This window comes from Kogia breviceps, chromosome 9 (genome assembly GCF_026419965.1).
Source record: "Kogia breviceps isolate mKogBre1 chromosome 9, mKogBre1 haplotype 1, whole genome shotgun sequence".
Classification (NCBI taxonomy): Eukaryota; Metazoa; Chordata; class Mammalia; order Artiodactyla; family Physeteridae; genus Kogia; species Kogia breviceps.
The window spans coordinates 79,503,209-79,526,713 of record NC_081318.1 but is presented as its reverse complement, the minus strand read 5'-3'; the positions used below and the strand labels follow the sequence as shown (position 1 = coordinate 79,526,713).

The 23,505-nt window shown below is 33.6% G+C and overlaps 1 protein-coding gene across 1 annotated transcript in view; it reads right to left on the bottom strand.

Annotated features, from left to right (window-relative positions):
• Nucleotides 1-23,505, bottom strand: part of SEMA3A (semaphorin 3A) — a 237,765-nt gene that overhangs the window by 5,792 nt on the left and 208,468 nt on the right. The window contains exons 13-15 of the mRNA XM_059074056.2: nt 16,555-16,596; nt 12,119-12,276; nt 9,459-9,526 (exon numbers count right to left, since the gene is read on the bottom strand). Of these exons, the coding sequence (XP_058930039.1) occupies nt 9,459-9,526; nt 12,119-12,276; nt 16,555-16,596 (268 nt within the window). The remainder of the gene's footprint in view (nt 1-9,458; nt 9,527-12,118; nt 12,277-16,554; nt 16,597-23,505) is intronic.

Genomic DNA, 23,505 nt, shown 5'->3' with positions numbered 1-23,505 from the left:
AAGAAGCACGGGTGAATTTGGTTCACTGTCTTGGTGTCTTAATAACTACTCTTGCCAATACCTTAAGGATTCATTCCCCTCTAAGTTGGCCCTTTCTTTCTCTCCTTTGTCGAAACTGAAAGCAAAATAAAATCTTCTAGTTAGTAGGCAGTGAAGCTAAAAGTCCTGTCATATTAACTATCAGTCTTAGTATGCAGAGGTACTACTCTCTTTCTTTGGTTTGAGAGTCTCCTACTGCATGTTCTGTTAGATTCTGGAAAAAATTAAATATCTTCTGAATACATTTGTTTCTCTTAATTCCTCTGCAGTATAATGTTTCTATCATCAGCAACTTTTAATTTAGGACCAGAACTTTCATTTAAAGTGGCCTCAGCCAAGCATTCATATATTTTGGGTGCTTTGATGTCACACCCTGTAAACATTTTTTCTGTTAATTTCTTCATACCTGATACCTTATAAACAGATAATAAATATCTTAATTTTTAATTTTAAATTTATTTTTATACAATTCTTACCAGTTACACTCCATTTACAGTTATTACCAAATATTGGCTATATTCCTCATGTTGTACAATATATCCTTGCAGCCGATCTTACACCCAATAGACTACAGGAAGGCACTCAGTAAATATCCATTCCCTTTTCTGACCCTTCTATCCCAACCGCCTGAGTAAATTTTGTACAACATAGGAAACATTAGGGGTCTAATAACAATGTTTCTCTCTCTCTTCTTTTCTTCCTCCTTTCTTCCCCCCCATGCCCCTTTACCCCCATCTATGTCTCGTTCTTTCCCTCTCTTTCTCTCAAAAAAAAAATTTAACAAACAGGAACAACATTTTGATTCTTGACTTCTAAACTTATTAGATTTTCAATTTTTTGGATGGCAAATACACTATCATTTTGACTGTTATTAAAGCATACAGTTCTGCTTAGAAATGGTGGCATAGAATATACCTGCACTGTAAGTATTTTTCAGAGCATATACTGTTGAACTCATAAATACACAATATAAATCAAAAGTTCACCTGAGTAAACACTGTTGATTAAAGATTTCCTGAAGGATATGAAATCTTGCACATACAGGTTAATCTAATCTAAAATCTCTCTCTGGATCATAGTTGAACCAAGAGCAGTTTACATGAAACACATTGTGTTAATCCCATGATAGAATTGACTTTATTGAATCCTGCTGAGAGGGGTCCCTCTGATCTATGTTGAAGGAACTCATAAGCAATAGTCTATGGATTCGCTCACTGTGCTTATGTCCCAATGTTGTTGACTATGGCATTATCTTTGGGAAATTTTTCTAATGTCAGTTTTTAGGAATTATTGAGATTTGCTTGAACAACTGAATTTTTAAATGAACTTTGTGACTCACCAGTTGATCATATTTCTCCCCCCACATTGGCTGAAAAAACCCATTAGACAAATTTATGTCTTACCCTTATAACTTCTTAGTAAATATTTTCTTGTCACATGCCTGGTTTTGTTCTCTGTCAGTACACCTGCTTTGCCTGTGTGACATTATTGCTGCCTTTATCCTATCTTTGCTTTTGATCAAACAATTGCAAATTGTCTGAAATATATTAGGTCACTTATCAATTACAGACGGCATATACTTTTTGTAATCCCCTTAAATATTTTTTTTGTTATGAAAATATATCTACATACAAATAATAGTATCATGTCTGGATACAGAGGTAGTCATAAATACGTGAGGTGACATTATTGTTATTGCTGTTCTTGTGATAGTTTCAACTGTTTATTCAAAAATTACAATCCTTTATTGAGAAGCCCTAATAAGACAAATTATGAACTTCCCAGCATCAATTCTGCTCTCTCTTCCATATCAAAAAAAAGTATTGCTTCTTCTATGTTTTCAAAAAATCTCTTTTTACATGTGTCTTTAGAGCACATGTAGTCTTATTTGTTACAATTTTTAATTAATCTGATTATCTCCCTCATACCGTGTGTTCCACAATTTGGGCACAAGGTAGTCATAAACCCTTAGCTGATGTTTGCTAAATGGCAAATCCACGTAACAGTTTACTCTGCATTTAAAAGCTGAAATCTCATGTAACTTTGACATTTTCAAGACACAGAGTTATCATAATTACGTAAATGTTAAGAGTTTAATCAATTTAAAATGGCATAGGGTTTATAACCCTCATTATGACAGAATACATTATTGCACTGTAAACATTTCAAGTCTTCTAAATTTGTTAAGTTTTATAACGTTACAAGAGTTGACTTGAGATATGGTAGAAGATGATGATGACTAATCAAGTGTACTCCAAAATCAAAAATTTCAAATATAGGATAATAAGAAGAGAAAGATATTTGAGAAATTATATGAATGTATTCTCATATCTCCAGGGACACCTATGTCTCTAAATGATGTCTGTGCCAATAAGTAATTTTTCCAGAAAGAAAGCAGTCTCATTGTAATCAATTTAAAACTACTTTTCATACTTAGAAAGCAATGATTTTGAATACAAACTTTTGTCATGAATATTACTAGTACACGAGAAGGGTGAGTTGTTAAATTGGCATAATGAATTCTTATGGGTTGAAGTGAATAGAGCAAAATAATTGAGGACATTAAAATTATTTTTAAAGCATCACAGTGTGTTTGAATAACACATATTACAATATGTTGCAGCTGTTAATGACAAGAAATAATGTTTTTAAGGAAGCAATCTTCAATTAACCATTTCCTCTTTCAGTGGGATAATTTATGGAAATGAAATGAGGCTAATAAGCCAGAAAGAATGGGAGGAAAGAAAGAAGTTAAATAAATTGCTTCCTTTTGTAACAACAAAAAGTCAAGATATCCATCATTTGGCCAGAAATATCACGTTGCTAAAGGCCTTATTTAGTATTTGATTCTTTTCCAATATAGCAGAAACAGAAGGCATCACATTTCAGCTTTCCATTTATTTCACTCTCCATTTTAACCCCATAAATGTCTCCCAAGATTGAAATGCTAATAATGTAAGAATCTTAGAAAATTTGATTTCATGTAGAAAAGACAGAGATAGGTGAGGTAGTGAACCATATATGTATTCAACTATTTGATCTCTGCTGTCATTTTTGATATTCTCCCCCTTTAGGTTATTAGAAAGCTGAATTTCATAAATAATGAAACAATTTGGGAGAGGGAAAATAGTTGCACATTATTTTAAATATTTAGCAAATTCAATTAGTTGCCAAACTACATAAAGAGAAATCTAATTCCACTTATTTTCATCACATTGTAATTTTAATAATTTACACTGTAAATTTTTTCCCAATATTATTCAATGTAAAAGGTCAAGCAAAGGAGGAAAGGAAATGTTGTCCACCAACTCATGGTGACACAGAAAGCTATGTCCTTTCTTATTATGCACGAGATATGCACTTATTATAAACAACATTACGTAGATTTTTCTTACTGGATTCTAGATTATTTTCTCCAGAAATACAACAGGTACTTTATCAGTAGAAAAGACTCTAATCTGACTTCAAGTGGATGAATAATAAATGTCTCCTAAAGTAGCAGTAGCTGAAAAGGCATTTCATGGATGAATCAATAATTCTTGGGAAGCTATAAAATATTTAAAAATTTTAAAAAAGACAAAAGTTTCATTCATCCTTAACATTCATCCTTGACATTCATGTATATTTTGGGCCTGACTGAATATTAAGATGGTTAACAACTGATTTAATAATCTCATATACTGTAGTGCACTTAACACAAATGTACAGCTATATAAAAGGGGTACTAGTTGTTTATTCATCAAGATAATGCTTAGTATAATATTTCTCCAGTGTTTAGCTGAAATTAGCTGTCTCCAGCTAATTTCTCAGTAAATGTTTGTTACATGTGAGTTTGCATGCATACATGTGCCTAGAAATGTGTGCATATGTATTAAAGTCCATATGCTCAATACATCTATTTCTCAAGTGCAAAAAAGACTCAATTAATGAAACCTTAGAGAAAATTTAAACTTATAATTTATGAAATTGCTTAAAAAAATTTAAATTTTAAACTACTTTGTTTTATGCCCTAAATTAAGATCTGTCTATGGTGCTGGGAAATAATTATCAACCAGAATACAACACTTCGAATTTTACAATTCAAGGAGTTTCCAGCTTTCCTTGATACCTGTGGATTTGTGTTTAAACGCTCTTGTCAGTGTACAGAGAGGTAGATGGATAAACAGAGAGATATGACTAGGATATTTTAATTTTATTGTTCATAGGTAATTATTGTGAAGAGAATCGCTAGTATCTTATTTTTAAGGTATATATTGATTTAAAATACAAAAATTAAATTGACATGTTTTGAAGTTAACTATGAAGCCATTTTAATAACGTGCTTAATAATCTTGGGATATCTGAGGCTTCAATGCTTCTTAGTATAGGGAGGGCTGAAACTCAATTATTTTAAAAAGCAACACCAATATGAAGATATCTACTGTACTATATAGTCTATATTAAATGTCTATGTTTTATTTTCATGACTTTATAGCAAATTCTTTACCAAGAAAACACATATAATTTAGATGGCAGAGTAAAATTACCATGGGAATTTACACCTTTAAAAATAAGGAAACATGAACTTTAATGTTCAATTTAAGTTTTCCGAAGATATGATAGATTATGTAAAACACCCATTTGCTGAAGTAGCAACCTTCCATAAACAATAATAAAAATACCACCTTGTATTTTATTTAATATGTTTTCCTTATAAGTTTTGGAATTACAAAAATACAGCATGTTTAAGAACTTTTCATTTACAATAGTTAAATTATAGGTGTATAAAGAGTTGGGTGATCTCTGATGACGTATTTAAAAGCTTTAATAAGGAACAATGATAGCACAAAATATTTTAAACTTCTTATTCTTCTTATTCAGGTTGTGTGTGCAGGTCTCGCATACATGTACTATGAATAAATGGATTATTGGCCTAACGTAATATCAGAAGACTACTGTGGTGATGATTGATATTCTCCAGTGAAAACAGTTTCAAACAAGGTTTACAAAAGTTATGGAAGACACTACTATAATAATTTCATTCTAGGATGCATGCATCTTTATATTTTAACTTCTCTGATATCAGAATGTCTTATGGTTGTTCTCCATCTGAGTTGAAGTTGCTTTCTTCCAGAAATAATTTGTTCTTACTTCTTCCAGACACGTGAGACCCTACTAAGCTGATAGCCCCTTAAATTAAAGTTTTGTCTGAAACTTTTGGTCCACCCCGTTGGTGTGAATTCAGAAATTAAACCTTCATCAGGACCACCTTTGTGGTTCAAGGAGTAAAACAGGCACATTTCTTTGCTATCTTCTTTTGGTTCGGAATTTATTTCTCCTTTGTGCCAATACTGAAACATATTCGTTCTGGCTTGATGCTGGGACCATGTATTAGATTTCCCACTTGGGGCAGTTTTTCTCTCTAAGCAGTACATAAAATAATGGTGCATCTTACATTCAGTGACGTCTTAGACAATTGATACAATTTGGTAATTTCTTAAAGTTAGGGATTTTTTTTAGGACTGACATCAGCTCATCTATCAAATCTTGAGGCTTCTCTTGGGGCCAAATGCTCAGATTCATAGTTGGATTTTCTACACGTATAAAAGGAGCTAAAGCACAGACCAGATTAGCATTGATCCAAAATACTAAATTTACAGCTCTGCACACCATAAAGATGACACTGCCAGAGATATTTTATGAAATTTTGGAACAATTTTGGAATGATTTCATTTAAATTATGCCAACCAAGACATAAATTGAGATGAACTAGTTGTGGAGATAATGAAGAAGGTTGAATTCTGCCAACATTTTACTGTGGGCTGTTGGAAAGGAAATGCATGTATGTAGAACAGCCAAGAGAACTATTACAAAGTGAAATTCAATGATGGCATTAATGTTGAAATTAGGACATACAATATTTCAAAGATGCAAAAATCTAAGATGTTAATTTTCAAAAATTGTTACTTCTGGTATAGCTTTTTCCTTTCTGGACATGTAGATCATAGTACAGCTTGTTTAGTAAAGGAAGAAAGAATGAGAGGCAGTTTAAAGGTAAATTGACTCAACCACTTATGCTCTTGAATACAGTCAGAGAAGCTCCAATTCTGTGCACAACAGTTATTTTAGGAAAGGGAACATACTGGACGTTTCTCGTTAGTATTGTGTATGAGTGAATGGGAAGACAAGAAGATCTGCCAGCACATATATTTAGGGTTTTGTACTGAAATTTCCCGAGGCAAAAGGCTACCAGTGATGGGGGAGAGTGTGCTGGACCAAGGGGAAGTGGAGCTGGATTCTTCTGTTTCACCCAGTCCAGCTCACCATTAGTGCTGCCTTTATAAGAGAGCGAACAGAGCACTGAGTAAGTGTTAAAGGTTTCATCAAGAGTGAAATGTCTTCCACCTTAATTCTGAGTTATTTTATACAGTCTCTCTATTAAAACCTCAGGAGATGTAAAATATAGAATTTTACAGAATATATTTACTATTATAGCTGGAACTGATGGTTCTGAAGTGTATAATTGGCTTCAGGTTGCTTAGCAGTTTCTGTGAAAATATCTCATATCTTTATATGTTTCCATATGAACTCATATATTTTATTCAATGTGAGATGTGACATTAGCAAGGTGATATACATGATTTTACAGGGCTGAGCTCTGGATTTCTGCCCATTTTACTTTCAAAGATTGACATCACCTATTCCAAGATAATTCACTGATTCCTAATAGTAAGACTCAGTCTGACCATATGGGAATGCTTGACTTAGTTTCCAAACATTTGAAATTTACTGTAATCTATGGTGTATATTTTTTATGTTTGGCCAATTAGCAAGACAAGCAGACAAGGAATAAAGAGGCCTTCAAAAAAGGAATGTTTTTACTACTGCAGAGCTTCTTGAACTATTTTACCATTTCCTCCCATATATCACAAGCATCTACTTGGGGTTGTTCTTATACACACACACAGACTCAGTAACACTGAAACACAGCAATTATTTTTCCTCCCTACAGTATGCATTCCAACTGAAGAATCAGGAGAAAAAAGTTATTCACATTCATTTTACTTTCTACAGCTAAGCAATTTTATATTCCCAAAGTTTACAGGGTTGCACCACTCTAATTTCATCAAAACATAACTTTAAAATCTGAAGCACTCTCCAAAGCCCATTCATTCAACTGTTAATAATATTTATTTATCCACAGCCTCACTTAAAAAAATAAATATGACTTCAGTCAACTTTTCCTTGTATATATGTACCCTCATAATTCCAGCATATATATCACTTTGAAAAAAACACTAACTGGGTATATGAAGGGACTGAATTGCTAAAAAAAAATGGATGTATTAATAAGATATATATATATATATATATATATATATATTTCTCTAGTGATCTTCAAAACATAGCATGGTATCCTACATAGAGTGGTTTGCAACTATAATTTATTAGTTAATTGGTTTATGATATTTCTTAAAGATTCTACTTCTGAATAAAATGGTATTAATAACAATGTATGACAAATCATTTTCACAATAAATAACGGATGCTATTTAGATTAAACCTCTATTGAGAAACAAAAGTATGTAAGTATTATACTATAGCTTGAAATATTTAGATCATTCATTCAACAAATATTTATTAAATATCTACAATATTCACAATATTGCATCTGATATAGACCTAGAGATTAAAAAGTGAGCAAAATAGCAAGGTCCATATTGACATGGAGATTAAATCTGATTGGAAATGAGCTCTACTTACATCATCTTGTTTCTTTTACTTCTAGTTAGTATCATTAGCCTCTCTATATCTAAGCAAATATACTCTTTAATAAAAGGAATTAATATTTCATAATGCTGTATTGTTGAAAAGCTGCTGATCATAATTCAGTATTTCTACATGAAATAAATGGAAGACTAGTGAATATTTTGTTGTCCAATTGAAATATGCCATCCAAAAAATTAAATGAGGAGGTGTCAACAATGCACTAAATCTGTATAAAGACAAAAACTTATAACATATGCTCCAATCTAGCGGTATTTTTTTTTTATAATGAGAGCGATAACAGACAGGAAAGCAAATAACAAACAGATAAGGAAATTTTGCAAGCACAATGAATTCAAAATCTAGGCCCTTGGGCTTCCCTGGTGGCGCAGTGGTTGAGAATCCACCTGCCGATGCAGGAGACACGGGTTCGTGCCCTGGTCCGGGAAGATCCCACATGCCGCGGAGCAACTAAGCCCGTGAGCCATGGCCGCTAGGCCTGCGCGTCCGGAGCCTGTGCTCCGCAACGGGAGAGGCCACAACAGTGAGAGGCCCGCATACAGCAAAAAAAAAAAAAAAAAAAAAAATCTGGGCCCAATTTGTGGCTACCTGTCTCCTGGTATTGGCATCCCCCAAACAACCATGCGGACATTCATGAATCACATACCAGTACATGTAGGATACACACAGGGACTTTCAGAAAGTCAACTGGGTTTTGGAATGTTGCTGGGTGCTATTCGTACAGTGTGTTTTCTTTCTTAACATTCATGAACCATGAATGTTCTACACACAGAATTAGTAAATCAAATCCAAGTAAATGATAAAAAATAGTATACCTGCTTTTAAGATTAATGTAAAACGCACCAAAAAAGTTAATAGGATAATTACGTTCAATTACATGTAAAATGCTTACGTTTGATATTTTAGCCATTTTTAACTGAGCTGTTAGTTAGCAGTGATGTCATTGCTGAGTTTTCCCAGCAGGGGGAAGCATAGCCTAATTATTGTTTTTGTAAAGGGTTGAAGTGGGGGTGGGGGGATGAGCTATACTACAATTTTGCTTTGTTTTAAATGAAGATTGGTTGATATGTCATCATTAAATAAGCAACTTGACATTAAATAGGCCTTGACATCTTTTAGGAAGCATAAAATGAACTTGGTCCAAAATCCCCAGTTCAAGGGACTATCCTAGTAAATCAGAGTGAAGACATCCAAACTATCTTCTACTTGAGTAGGATACCCAGTAATAATATACTGGGTCTATATTATGAGCATATTAATGAGTAATTTGCATGGCTTATTTTAAGACTACACTTTCTTCTTTGATATATTTAAATGAATATATTTGTTGCCTACTACTCTCATACATGCTACTACATACAAAAGCATGTACTTAAACTTGACTCCTTTTGGTTAACATGAGAAAATTGAGCGTTAAGTCTCGTAAGGGTCTAACATCCTGAATTTATCATACCTACAATAATAAAATATAATTCAGTGCTTTGTGTTCATTGGAATTTTCTTTCTACAAGATTTTCTTTCTCTTTAGTTGCACTTCTCTAAGTGTTCTGGCAGAGGTGTATAACTTGCATGCATGTGTGTGGATATGCATTATTGCTTATGGTTTTACCCTGGTGTTAGCAAGTTGAAAGATTAAAAATGCTATAACTTACCATGGTGTTGTAAGTCTGAACAGTGAGTCAGCGGATCTCCATTTCTTATATCTTGTCGTCTTGTGCGTCTAAAACAATTATATTAAAAAATATTACTGTATCTCTATTTCCTCTTGGGAATTTGTCATAAGAATTGAGAATAGTCAAAATCAAAGACCCTGGGAGTTTATCAGAAGAGATGCATCTACATCTGCCTAAAAGATTTTTTAAAAGCAGCTCATTATACCTATAAGAGCAGTCTGCAAGATGATCAAAATGGAAAATAGTATATAAATGTACTAACAATGCAAAAAGTCTTTCAAAGTACTGATAACAGAAAATTCATGGCTTCTTTTTGCTACTGAATGTCAGTCAGTAAGAATCTAACATCTAGAAAATCTAAAATTCTTAATATCTTAAATTCTGAGGAAAAAGCACAAAATATAGAAGAGCAACCCATTTATTCAATGAATAGAATTAAACTTTTTTCCTAATCTCTAATGAGGGAGTTAGCTTGAAAATTAAAACTCACACGAATGTTCTCTTTCTCTTAATACTTACACACAATTCCTTAAATAGGCTTTTGTTAAATTATAGTGTTAAGACTATGAATTCTATTTGTAAGTTAGTCTTTAATTTTTCTTTTTGGTTGCTATACCAACTTTTTTAAATAAAACATTTCTTTTATGATTACATGGTTATGATTGCAAACCAATTTACCTGCGAAGTGAATAAAAGGACAAAAACAACAACAAGTACCGTGGAGCAAGGCTCCTCCTTTTATCAGAGGAAGGTGAGAGAGAAGATGAACTTACCTCTAAAAGAAAAGCTAAATTTGCTATAAAACTCGAAATTAATTTCCCCTGCATTCTACTGCTCAGATCATGTTACTTACAGTGCATTCTGGGAGTCCTCTCTCTACACTTGGCTACTGGTTGACTGGGAGGAAGGAGGTTGGCATCAGCCGTTGTGGTGCCAACTAGATGTGTAGTTGGAGTAGAAGGCTAAAACTGGAGATTGGCTCTGTGTGACTGACTCGAAAAGACTGGGGACACTTGCCCATCTGTTTTCTGCATCTATTTTAATGGGTATTGTCTTGCTGCAAAGTTAGTTACCGTCCTTGAAAAGAGCTCTCACAAAGGCCACTGAGAATCGCAAACATGGAATTTGTTACTGTATTCATAAATTTAGAAGTCCCAGGTATTTATAGATTTCTATTTGTAGAATTGGTGAGACTATCAAACAGATGTTGCACATTTCAAAATTGAGCCAACAAGGGAACTTGTGAAACACGAACCACAAAGCATTTGGGAAGGCATTTTTTACTGCCATTGAAGCTTTTGAAAAATGCCGTCACAAAGAATATATAAATTGTGAGGCCGCTAAACATCCTTTTCAAAGACACATGAAATTGGATTAAGTAAAATCTGCAAGGCACAACAAAAATGTGTTAATGATAATTCCTTCAATCTTAGAATCTAGGTATGCAATAAACACATTTCAAATGTATAATAACATCCAGCTTTTTAACTTATTATAGATGTAGTTATGATCTTATTTTTATCTTCTTCCTCATTAAGAAAAGCTTAAATTCAAATGGATTATTACTAAATTAGGCAATGTTATACATTTTCACATGGAAAGGAAATAATACCCATTTTTAGTTCAAACATGAATTCCACACTTTCAAGCAACATTAAAAGCCCTTTAGAGCTAACTGATTTTAAGAAGCATAAAACCTTATTCTTAATTAATATAATTTTATTGCTGTGAAAACAGCATATTCCTATTTATTAAATTATCCATGGTTTCTTTGATCAATAACACATTATCTCCACACTAAGTTCTTGTTTTAAATTTAAACTTCCAACAAAGTCAATAGGTATATGAAAGTAATACTAACATGTTGTCTAAATTCTGAATATTGAAGGCTTAAGAAAATTGCATATTTATTAAATGGAATAAGCTAACACTACATTTACATTTAATATTATTATTAACAAGGTAACTGTGTTTTAATCCATATGGACTGACTATATGAAAGATTTAAGTTGTAGATGATTTAACACTACAGTCAATATTATCTAGTATGTAATCAAAATATTTAAGTAGATATTAGGGTTATTTCTTTTCCCTAATATTTTTCCAAAACCTTTAAAATGATCCAATGTTGTAGAACACATCTCATTAGCAATGAAAAAAGCCACGTTCTTACCTTCTTGTAAAACATTAGCTAAGATAAAAAAACAAAACAAATTTTACTGCTCCTATAATGCATTGCCTTAATAATGTTAATTTCTATTAAATGTTTCAATATGTTCATGTGCATATTGTTAATCTTTAGGTTTATATTAGCAAGTATTGTATATTACTTCACCTATTATTGCTTGTTTCTTAAATACTGGTGAATATAAAGGGGGAAAGGTAGCCTTAAGTGAGTAGTAGAGAATATGTTGAAATGACTATTTTGTCAAATTAAGAAAGTGTTTTTGTTTTTCAAAACAAAAGTAAACCAAGTTTGTGTACAGCGTTTAGGAGGTGTCTAAGAGTTCCCTGAAGTTTAACACCTAATTTTATTCATCAGAAAAGAGATGATGTATTTATATGAAGAAGTTGTTCCAAAAATGGAATCAGATAAGATATATATGAAACACTGTGCTTATTTCTAATAGTCCTCCTACCTCTTTGCAGTAGGAAAATAGCGAGAGCATGAAGAGCCATCCCAGGCACAGTAAGGGTCTCGGGCAAGGCAGCACTCTGCACAGGCTTTCCCGTAAATATCACATCTGTGTAAAGGGAGCTGTGTGACTCCCACAGTAGAGCCAATATATAGTTGTTGCTGTGGAAAGAGTTTACTGTTATGACAAAAACTACCTTGTTTTTCAAATCTCTTTTTTTCTTAAAAACAAAACAAAAAAAGTTTCCAGCTTAGCAAAGATACGTTTATTTATATTTGTGGGTTTAAAAACATTCCATTATTGGTAGTTTCTTCAAAGGCCGGGCAGGAAATGTGACCATTTAAAAATAGAGCAAGATCAAAATCTAAACAGTTGACTGAAACAGGTATATTTTAAAGTGTAAACCAAGGGAAGATAAAGGAAGACAGCAATAGTTATATGTCAATTAAATCTCATAAAAATAAAAAAATTTAAATAGACAGTAAGACACTGAGCAATGTAAAGTTCAAACCTTCAGTTTTTGCTCTTAGGTTGCTTTTTAAACTTCTACTGTTTATAATTTTGATTAATCAGATTATCTACAGTGCCACGTATTCTGATTGGTCTTGAGGCAGGAATCTTTTGCTTTTGATTCTTGGGTGCCCTACTGCTGCCTGTAATGCAGTCTGCCCTCCTATAAGAAGGGAAAGGGTGAAGTTTTGGCACTTGCATTGGTAAGATGTTTTGCTCAACGCTAAATGTCTTGCCTTTTTACTACCTCCAGGAAGATTACTTTAAACAAAAGTACTCAATTACTTCTCATTCGAAAGATCATCAGATAGGGGAATCAAATACACTCTGGCTGGTGCCGGGGACGTGAACAAAAAACTCAGGTGTTGTGGGAAAAAGTGGGGTATTGGGCATCAACATACCTGGATCCTACGTCTTGCCTGACATTAACTCTCTTGTGATCTTGGGCCTTTCACATAATTTTTCTAAGACTTAACTTCCTTATTCATAAAATGAGCATGTTTAACTAGATCTTTAAAGTATGCATCTAGATAAAACATCTATGCTGTCACTATCCTCAGTGAATTTGAAATTATCAAAGGAGCCAGAATTGGGGGGAAAAACCTTTCTAACAGCAACTACTTCAGGATTTCAATACAAGTTAAAAAATATCTTTAACAAAGTTGAACCAATGTAGCATACCAGTTGCAAATTTATGTAAACACAAAATGACATACAAGTAAGACTGTTTTGTGATTTTTCTACATTTTACTGTAATTGGTGTCATAGCTCCCTTTCTTGCTCTAGATGATTGAATAATTATAATAAAACATTAAATAAAAGTTGTGAAAATACTGAAACATGACAGTATGTATGAAAAAGACCTCAAAAGTGTATTTTAATTTTCCACTATATAAATGAAAGTAAGTTACAGAAAAGCCAGTCTCTGAACCATGGTGTGCTCTTTTACTATAACAAATTGTCTAACAGTCAGCAATGGATATAATTAAAATTGCATTTCCAAAAGGCTCTCAAAGATGGGACTACATATGTAAACAGATATGATTAAATGAAGATATAAGTAACTATTAGAATCTTTGAAATTATTGAGGGTATAAGGAGTACTTTTAGAAAATAGTTATATGCTGAAAGCTAACTAACTTACTTATATCTTAATACAAGAAAGGGAAAAAAGGGGGAAGAAATAATACAATAAAAACTAAATTATTATGGGGGCAGATAACTGATTGCTTATTCCATTTCAGTAAGTGAATAATATTTATAGTACATGAACATAGTATAGTATAGTATATAGAATATATAGTATATAGAATATGGAATATATTACAGCAAATCAACTACTTACTATATTCACCTTGTATTATTATATTGAAAGATTCTACAAACCATGGCAAACTAAGAAATGGTAGTTAAAGTCTCTGAGAAGAAGAGATGAAGTATTATTAAGTTTTTAGCTTGAGAGAAAATTATATTGATTTGTACCCCTCTTAAAGCATCTATAGAACCTGCATGTGATAACAGTTGATAATTTGAAAAATATTAACAGGAAACTTAACTAATGGAAAGAAATTATTTATTCTTTTTTTCCCCTCCTTTCTCTCTTCCAAAAGCACCTTTAAAAAAAAAAACTTAGATTGTATTGAAGGCAAGCAATCTCAATATGATAAAAAATGAAACAAACATAATGTTTAAACAACAATTAAATTACTTAAAATGGTGTAGCAGTATCTAGAAGCATGATTGGCATTGGTGAATACAGACATGCCAAACCGTATACTGTGCTCATAACTATTTAAAAAGCTACTGACCAAGTTGGTTATACCTAAGAAAAAGATTTCTATGTTTGGCCAATAATTTTTAAGAAGCATGAATGAAATTCATACTTATAGATTTCTGTAAGAATATGGCATTGAGTAGTAAAGGAATTATTATCCAAATGATAATATCTAAATCTGTCAGATCCCTTTAGGAGAAAATCAGAGAAATAACACATGAGAAGCATATGAAACCAAAAATATGGCAACTGAAATTATTGTAATGAAAATCTAAAGTGTGATAAAATGCCCCCAATTAAATACAATTCAATGTAGTTTATATTTAACGATTATTCTGCAGTACTATTAATGATTTTCACAATGAATTATGCTATTTAAATGAAATATGGGGGACGCTTGCAGGCACCATTGAGCATAATCCAGTCACCAGCAAATAACCTGACGTGCTTTTTCTACCTAATTTAACACATCACCACAGGCTTTCTCACTAACCTCCTTAACAAACTGTGGTTCATAAGCAGGAGATGAGTTCATTTAACCAGAAAATTAGTTGCAACACTGCTTGTCCCTCTTGAAACTACTGCCTCACTTTTAAAATTTCCATAAGCATAAATGAAATTGAGTCACATCTGAATGAAATCAAACTCCAGTCACATCTGAATGGAAATCAAACTCCATCTGATGTTGTGAAAATTTTCCAGTAATGGAAAATGCAGGCTAGGGACACTTTCTTCTAACATAGTATTTTAGGTTGACAAATTGTTTGTGTTTGTTTTTTGGTGAAATGTGTTGCATTTAATAGGCAATTCTTAAGGTAGGTTTAAACATGTGAAAACAGAAAGAAATGTTTTACAAAACTAGATGCAATGTAATTAATGTTGACAAAGAAGTCTAGCAGAAAATAAATAAATAATTTAAAAAATCATTACAGGAAAGAATATCCTGGTCTAGCTACTATCCTGGAAATCCCCGGATTTCCTTGCCAACATCTGACAATTTTTAGATTAGAAGAACAGGTGAACACACACTTATGAAGTGTAAGATGACAGTATCAGGTCAATAATATCTGCACACTGGATTTCTCTAAATAACTAGGAGATTATCAATCTATTTTGATATGAATGTGTGGAAAGGATATATACTGAGTTTTAGTGGCACAGTATTTTAGCATCCTGTATGAGGGATAATGTATGGTCAGAGATAAAACATGTAAATAGTTAAGAAATAATATTTACCAAATCATTCTCAGATTCAATAATTTTGTATGTAAGTTTTCATACAAAACTTGTATGTAAGTTTACAGTGAGTAAAGGGCTCCCTACTCCTTCCTGGCTTTTTCTTTTAGGTTATTTAATAATTAATTTCAACTCAGGATCCAAGCCATTTTTTTCTTTTTAGTTACCTTTGATATACTGGATAGAAAGGCTAGGTAACATTTATGTGGAAAAGATAATTCATTAGAAGTTAAAATTATATTTGTTTTGCCCATATCATTTAGCATTTAGAAGTCATTTGTGTTTCTTAAGAGTCTTGCCAAAGCATTCATTCAACGTGAATGAAAAGACTATTAACACGCTGCCCTTAACCTTTGAATTCATGGAGTTTAATAACATCATTTGGCAGCGACCATTTTGCTGCTTCCCTTTTATGTTTAGCCAAACTAAATGTTTTCTGTAGCACACAATACTACTGAAAAAGTAAAATTAACTTTTAAGTAAAAATCCTCCAAAAATATATAGTCCAGTGCATAATTTTATTAGCCTATATAATGTATTTTGTTTATACATACAAATTAAATTATAAATTTATTTATATTCTGAAATATTCACCAATGTTATTTTAAAGGACAGATGAAAATAATTACTGAGTAAATTATATTATAATGACCAAAAAAGAAATGCTATAAATGAAAATTTACAACAAATAGTGATCTAAGAAATATATTTATAGGACATATATGAGACTGGTCAAAAGCATGAGGGCAATGAAAATTATCTTTAGTTTCCTACTAGTTATTGGAAGAATGTTTTCTCTTGTTTTTTTGGACAATTGTTAATAAATCCATAAAATCTGATGGAACATATTTATCTATTTGAAACATAAAATTAACAAAATATAGAATATTGTATATACTGTAATATATAATGATAGTACCTGCTTAGTGGAAAGCTCCATTGCTGAAATAGCAGTTGGTTCCTAAAGAAGAAAAAAAAAATGTGAATTGTTTGGTCAATTAGAAAAGTCATAGAATACCAACAAATTTTCAGAAAGATAACTTCAGTGCCTGTAAGAAGCACTATAATTGGGAAATAAGACACGTAAAAGAAACTGCATAGACAAGTGTTGTATGTATGCAGCAGACAATAAGTACATCCTCCAGTTAATGACCATCAGGAACATACCCATGAATCAGTTTGGTTTACTGCCCACTGTGCATGGGAAGCTCAGTAAGAGAGGGATGGAAAGGACTTATATGTTTTGGGCTTGTGTTAGGTGATTTAAGGAAGGGCTCCAGGGAGTAGGGCTTTGCTTTGCATTGGATGCTGTCAGAAAGCAGAGGTAATTCTATGATTAGGTATCTTCAAAAGTCTTATTTAGGAGGGAAAAACAGACTGAAGCTAAAGTAGTGATAGGTAAAGTAGCAATCACTCACTAGGGCAGGGTAGGGAGATATTTGGTCATTTTTATGGTTTGGCCAACGTTTACATTCTTTTCTGTGTTCCGATATTCAGACATGATTATGGAATTTTTTTGTTTTGTTTTGTTTTTTTTTTTGATTCATAATGGTCTGAGAATGGCCCCATCTGATGTTGGGGATCTGTGAAAATTTGTATGTTCAACTGGAGAACACCACCATGGCATAGGTGAGACTGTCAGGCCAGTTCCTAATAGCGCCAAGGATGAGCTGAGAGTACTGGGATGGTTTCCAGCTGTCAAGAACTGTAAGAGCTCAGGTGGGATGAGATTATTTCTTTATTATTAAAATGACGAAGATGCAAAGGCCTACACTTCAGGTCTCTGCTGGAGAACATAATCTCTTTACTTTCTATCAACAGGCTAATCTAGAGCAGTCATGACTAGGGAAGTAATAATCACCAATACACTTTGCTAAAGTGTTCTGCTAAAGCTTATCATAAACATACATAGGTTGCATAAATAAAGGCTGTTCTTTGATGAACTTAGACCACCAAAAGGCTATTCACCTGAATGCATTCACTTATACTCTTAGATTCACTTTCATTTAACTGTGCTCCATCCTATGTCTCATCAATGACAAACACAACTCTAAGAAGAGGTGGCTGAGGGTTTCAGAGATAGCTGATGACAAAGAGGCTAAGGTGGGAAAAACAAAAGCCTAAAAGGTCTCTCTGTGTAGGTGACTGAAGTTAAGCCCTGAAGAAAGGGTAAAGAGTTGCACTCTGGTGTCAAATGTATGGGTTCAAATAGTAGTAACACAAACTTGGCCAGAAGTGTGATATTAGGTGTGGTATAGAATCTCCTTCTAATTTAGTTTTCTCATCTGAAAAATGAGTACAATGGTACCTTCCTCATAGGACTGCTGAGACGATTAAATGAATTAATAAATATAAAATATAAATGTGCTCATCACATAGTGTTTATTTAAATCTCTCCTCTCTTTCACATGCACAACATACACACTCAACACATATGCACACACACACTCCCATATTCTTTCCTTTAGTTTTTCTCTTGAGTGCTTATCACTATTTAGAAATACATATATATGATATTTATGTATATATATGATTTCTACATGACATTTATCTTGAGTCATATAGGTATAGGAGGTGAGTTTCCTCCTATACCTCAAAGCTCTTATCTGAAGGTAGGGAGTAGGAGTAAGGAACTAAGGATTGAGAGGAGGGAGGAAAAGTCAATAAAAAGTAGGTCATGTAAGTCACCACTGAGACAAAATCTGAGGATAGTAGACAATGTCTCTCAAAACTATCCACTGAGGCTTGTACCAAGAAAAGTTATTTATATATATATATATATATATAAATAGGGAAATATTCCATTACTCTTTGGATGCCCACAGGGTTGTTAAATCTCCCACACCCTCAGTTGTGACTCTTGCTTGCCCTTTTGCCTGTCAGGGAAGTGCTGGGGCAAAAAGTGAAAGACACACAGTGGTAATTAGAGGTGAGGTTCACAGTGATATGAGGACAGCAGCAGAGGCATCTCACATGTTTTCTTTTTCTGAATATCTGAATTTTATTTTTTTATACAGCAGGTTCTTATTAGTCATCCATTTAATACATATCAGTGTATACATGTCAATCCCAATTGCCCAATTCATCACACCCCCACCCCCCACCACTTTCCCCGCTTGGTGTCCATACGTTTGTTCTCTACATCTCTGTCTCAATTTCTGCCCTGCAAACTGGTTCATCTGTACCATTTTTCTACGTTCCACATATATGCGTTAATATACGATATTTCTTTTTCTCTTTCTTACTTCACTCTGTATGACAGACTCTAGATTCATCCACATTTCTACAAATGGCCCAATTTCATTCCTTTTTATGGCTGAGTAATATTCCATTGTATATATGTACCACCTCTTCTTTATCCATTCGCCTGTCAGTGGGCATTTAGGTTGCTTCCATGACCTGGTTACTGTAAATAGAGCTGCAATGAACGTTGGGGTCCATGTGTCTTTTTGAATTATGGTTTTCTCTGGGTATATGCCCAGTAGTGGGATTGCTGGGTCATATGGTAATTCTATTTTTAGTTTTTTAAGGAACCTCCATATTGTTCTCCATAGTGGCTGTATCAATTTACATTCCCATCAATGGTGCAAGAGGGTTCCCTTTTCTCCAAACCCTCTCAGCATTTGTTGTTTGTAGACTTTCTGATGATGCCCATTCTAACTGGTGTGAGGTGATACCTCATCGTAGTTTTGATTGGCATTTCTCTAATAATTAGTGATGTTGAGCAGCTGTTCATGTGCTTCTTGGCCATCTGTATGTCTTCTTTGGAGAAATGTCTATTTAGGTCTTCTGCCCATTTTTGGATTGCGTTTTTGTTTTTTTTTTTAATATTGAGCTGTATGAGCTGTATGAGTTGATTCGTTTGCAAATATTTTCTCCCATTCTGAGGGTTGTCTCTTCATCTTGTTTATGGTTTCCTTTGCTGTGCAAAAGCTTTGAAGTTTCATTAGGTCCCATTTGTTTGCTTTTATTTTCATTACTCTAGGAGGTGGGTCAAAAAAGATCTTGCTGTGATTTATGTCAAAGAGTGTTCTTCCTATGTTTTCCTCTAAGAGTTTTATAGTGTACGGTCTTACATTTAGGTCTCTAATCCATCTTGAGTTTATTTTTGTGTATGGTGTTAGGGAGTGTTCTAATTTCATTCTTTTACATGTAGCTGTCCAGTTTTCCCAGCACACTTATTGAAGAGACTGTCTTTTCTCCATTGTATATCGCTGCCTCCTTTGTCATAGATTAGTTGACCATAGGTGTGTGGGTTTACCTCTGGGCTTTCTATCCCATTCATTGATCTATATTTCTGTTTCTGTGCCACTACCATGTTGTGTTGACTACTGTAGCTTTGTAGTATAGTCTTAAGTCAGGGAGTCTGATTCCTCCTGCTCCATTTTTTCCCCTCAAGACTGCTTTGGCTATTTTGGGTCTTTTGTGTCTCCATACACATTTTAAGATTTTTTTGTTCTGGTTCCGTAAAACATGCCACTGGTAATTTGACAGGGATTGCACTGAATCTGTAGATTGCTTTGGGTAGTACAGTCATTTTCACAATATTGATTCTTCCAATACAAGAACATGGTATATCTATCCTTCTATTGGTATCATCTTTAATTTCTATCAGTGTCTTATAGTTTTGGGCAAACAGGTCTTTTGTCTCCTTAGCTAAGCTTATTCATAGGTATTTTATTCTTTTTGTTGCAATGGTAAATGCGAGTGTTTCCTTAATTTCTCTTTCAGATTTTTCAACATTAGTGTATAGGAAGGCAAGAGATTTCTGTTCATTCATTTTGTATCCTGCAACTTTACCAAATTCATTGATTAGCTCTAGTAGTTTTCTGGTGGCATCTTTAGGATTCTCTATGTATAGTATCATGCCATCTGTAAACAGTGACAGTTTTACTCTTCTTTTCCAATTTGTATTCCTTTTATTTCTTTTTTCTCCTCTGACTGCCGTGGCTAGGACTTCCAAAACTATGTTGAATAATAGTGGTGAGAGTGGACATCCTTGTCTTGTTCCTGATCTTAGAGGAAAATATTTCAGTGTTCCACCAGTGAGAATGATGTTTGCTGTGGGTTTGTTGTATATGGCCTTTATTATGTTGAGGTAGTTTCCCTCTATGCCCACTTTCTGGAGAGTTATCATAAACGGGTATTGAATTTTGTCAAAAGCTTTTTCTGCATCTATTGAGATGATCATATGGTTTTTATTCTTCAATTTGTTAATATGGTGTATCACATGGATTGATTGGCATACAATGAAGAATCCTTGCATCCCTGGGATAAATCCCACTTGATCATGGTGCATGATGCTTTAAATGTGTTGTTGGATTCTGTTTGCTAGTATTTTGTTGAAGATCTCTGCATCTATATTCATGAATGAAATTGGTTTGTAATTTTTTTCTTTTGTAGTATCTTTGGTTTTGCTATCAGGGTGATGGTGGCCTCATAGTATGAATTTGGGAGTGTTCCTTCCTCTGAAGTTTTCTGGAAGAGTTTGAGAAGGATGGGTGTTAGCCTTCTCTAAATGTTTGAAAGAATTCACCAGTGAAGCCATCTGGTCCTGGACTTTTGTTTGTTGGAAGATTTTTAATCACAGTTTCAATTTCATTACTTGTGATTGGTCTGTTCGTATTTTCTATTTCTTCCTGGTTCAGTCTTGGAAGGTTACACCTTTCTAAGAACTTGTCCATTTCTTCTATGTTGTCCATTTTATTGGCATATAGTTGCTTGTAGTAGTCTCTTAGGATGCTTTGTATTTCTGCTTTCTCTGTTGTAACTTCTTTTTCATTTCTAATTTTATTGGTTTGAGTCTTCTCCCTCATTTTCTTGATGAGTCTAATGGTTTATCAATTTTGTTTATCTTCTTAAAGAACCAGCTTTTAGTTTTATTCATCCTTGCTATTGTTTTCTTTGTTTCTATGCCATTTATTTCTGCTCTGATCCTTATGATTTCTTTCCTTCTGCTAACTTTGGGTTTTGTTTGTTCTTCTTTCTCTAGTTCCTTTAGCTGTAAGGTTAGATTGTTTATTTGAGATGTTTCTTGTTTCTTTAGATAGGCTTGTATAGCTATAAGTGTCCCTCTTAGAACTGCTTTTGCTGCATCCCACAGGTTTTGGATCGTTGTGTTTTCACTGTCATTTGTCTCTAGGTATTTTTTGATTTCCTCTTTGATGTCTTCAGTGCTCTCTTGATTATTTAGTAATGTATTGTTTAGGCTCCATGTGTTTATGTTTTTTACGTTTTTGTCCCCTGTAATTGATTTCTACTCTCATAGTGTTGTGGTCAGAAAAGATGCTTGATATGATTTGTTTTCTTAAACTTCTGTGGTTTGCTTTGTGACCCAAGATATGATGGCTCCTGGAGAATACTCCATGCGCACTTGATAAGTTAATCTACTGTTTTTGGATGGAATGACCTATAAGTTTCAATTAAATCTATCTGGTCTATTGTGTCATTTAAAGCTTCTGCTTCCTTATTTTCATTTTTGATGATCTGTCCATTGGTGTAAGTGAGGTGTTAAAGTCCCCCACTATTACTGTGTTATTGTCGATTTCCTCTCCTATAGCTCTTAACAGTTGCCTTATGTATTGAGGTACTCCTATGTTGGGTGCATATATATTTATAATTGCTATATCTTTTTCTTGGATTGATCCCTTGATCATTATGTAGTGTCCTTCCTTGTCTTTTGTAACATTCTTTATTTTAAAGTCTATTTGATCTAATATGAGTATTGCTACTCCAGCTTTCTTTTGATTTCCATTTGCATGGAATATCTTTTTCCATCCTTTCATTTTCAGTCTGTATGTGCCCCTAGATCTGAAGTGGGTCTCTTGTAGACAGCATATAGGTGAGTCTTGTTTCTGTATCCATTCAGCAAGCCCCTGTTTTTTCGTTGGAGCATTTAATCCATTCACGTTTCAGGTAATTATTGACATGTATGTTCCTATTGCCATTTTCTTAATTGTTTTGGGTTTGTTTTTGTGTGTCTTTTTCTTCTCTTGTGTTTCCCACTTAGAGAAGTTCTTTTAGCATTTGTTGTAGAGTTGGTTTGGTAGTGCTGAATTCTCTTTGCTTTTGCTTGTCTGTAAAGGTTTTGATTTCTCCAACGAATATGAATGAGATCCTTGCCGGGTAGAGCAATCTTGGTTGTAGGTTCTTCCCTTTCATCACTTTAAGTATATCATTCCACTCCCTTCTGGCTTGTAGAGTTTCTGCTGAGAAATGAGCTGTTAACCTTATGGGAGTTCCCTTGTATGTTGTCATTCTTCCCTTGCTGCTTTTAATAATTTTTCTTTGTCCTTAAATTTTGCCAATTTGACTACTATGTGTCTCGGTGTGTGTCTCCTTGGGTTTATCCTGTATGGGACTCTCTGTGCTTCCTGGACTTGGGTGGCTATTTCCTTTCCCATGTTAGGGAAAATTTCGACTATAATCTCTTCAAATATTTTCTCAGGTCCTTTCTCTCTTCTCCTTCTGGGATCCCTATAATGTGAATGTTGTTGTGTTTAATGTTGTGTCAGAGATCTCTTTGCTGTCTTCATTTCTTTTCATTCTTTTTTCTCTATTCTGTTGCACAGCAGTGAATCCCACCATTCTGTCTTCCAGGTCACTTATCCGTTCTTCTGCCTCAGTTATTCTGCTGTTGATTCCTTCTAGTGTATTTTTCATTTCAGTTACTGTATTGTTCGCCTCTGTTTGTCCTTTAATTCTTCTAGGTCTTTGTTAAACATTTCTTGCATCTTCTCGATCTTTGCCTCCATTCTTTTTCCTAGGTCCTGGATCATCTTCATTATCATTATTCTGAATTCTTTTTCTGGAAGGTTGCCTATCTCCACCTCATTTAGTTGTTTTTCTGAGGTTTTATCTTGTTCTTTCA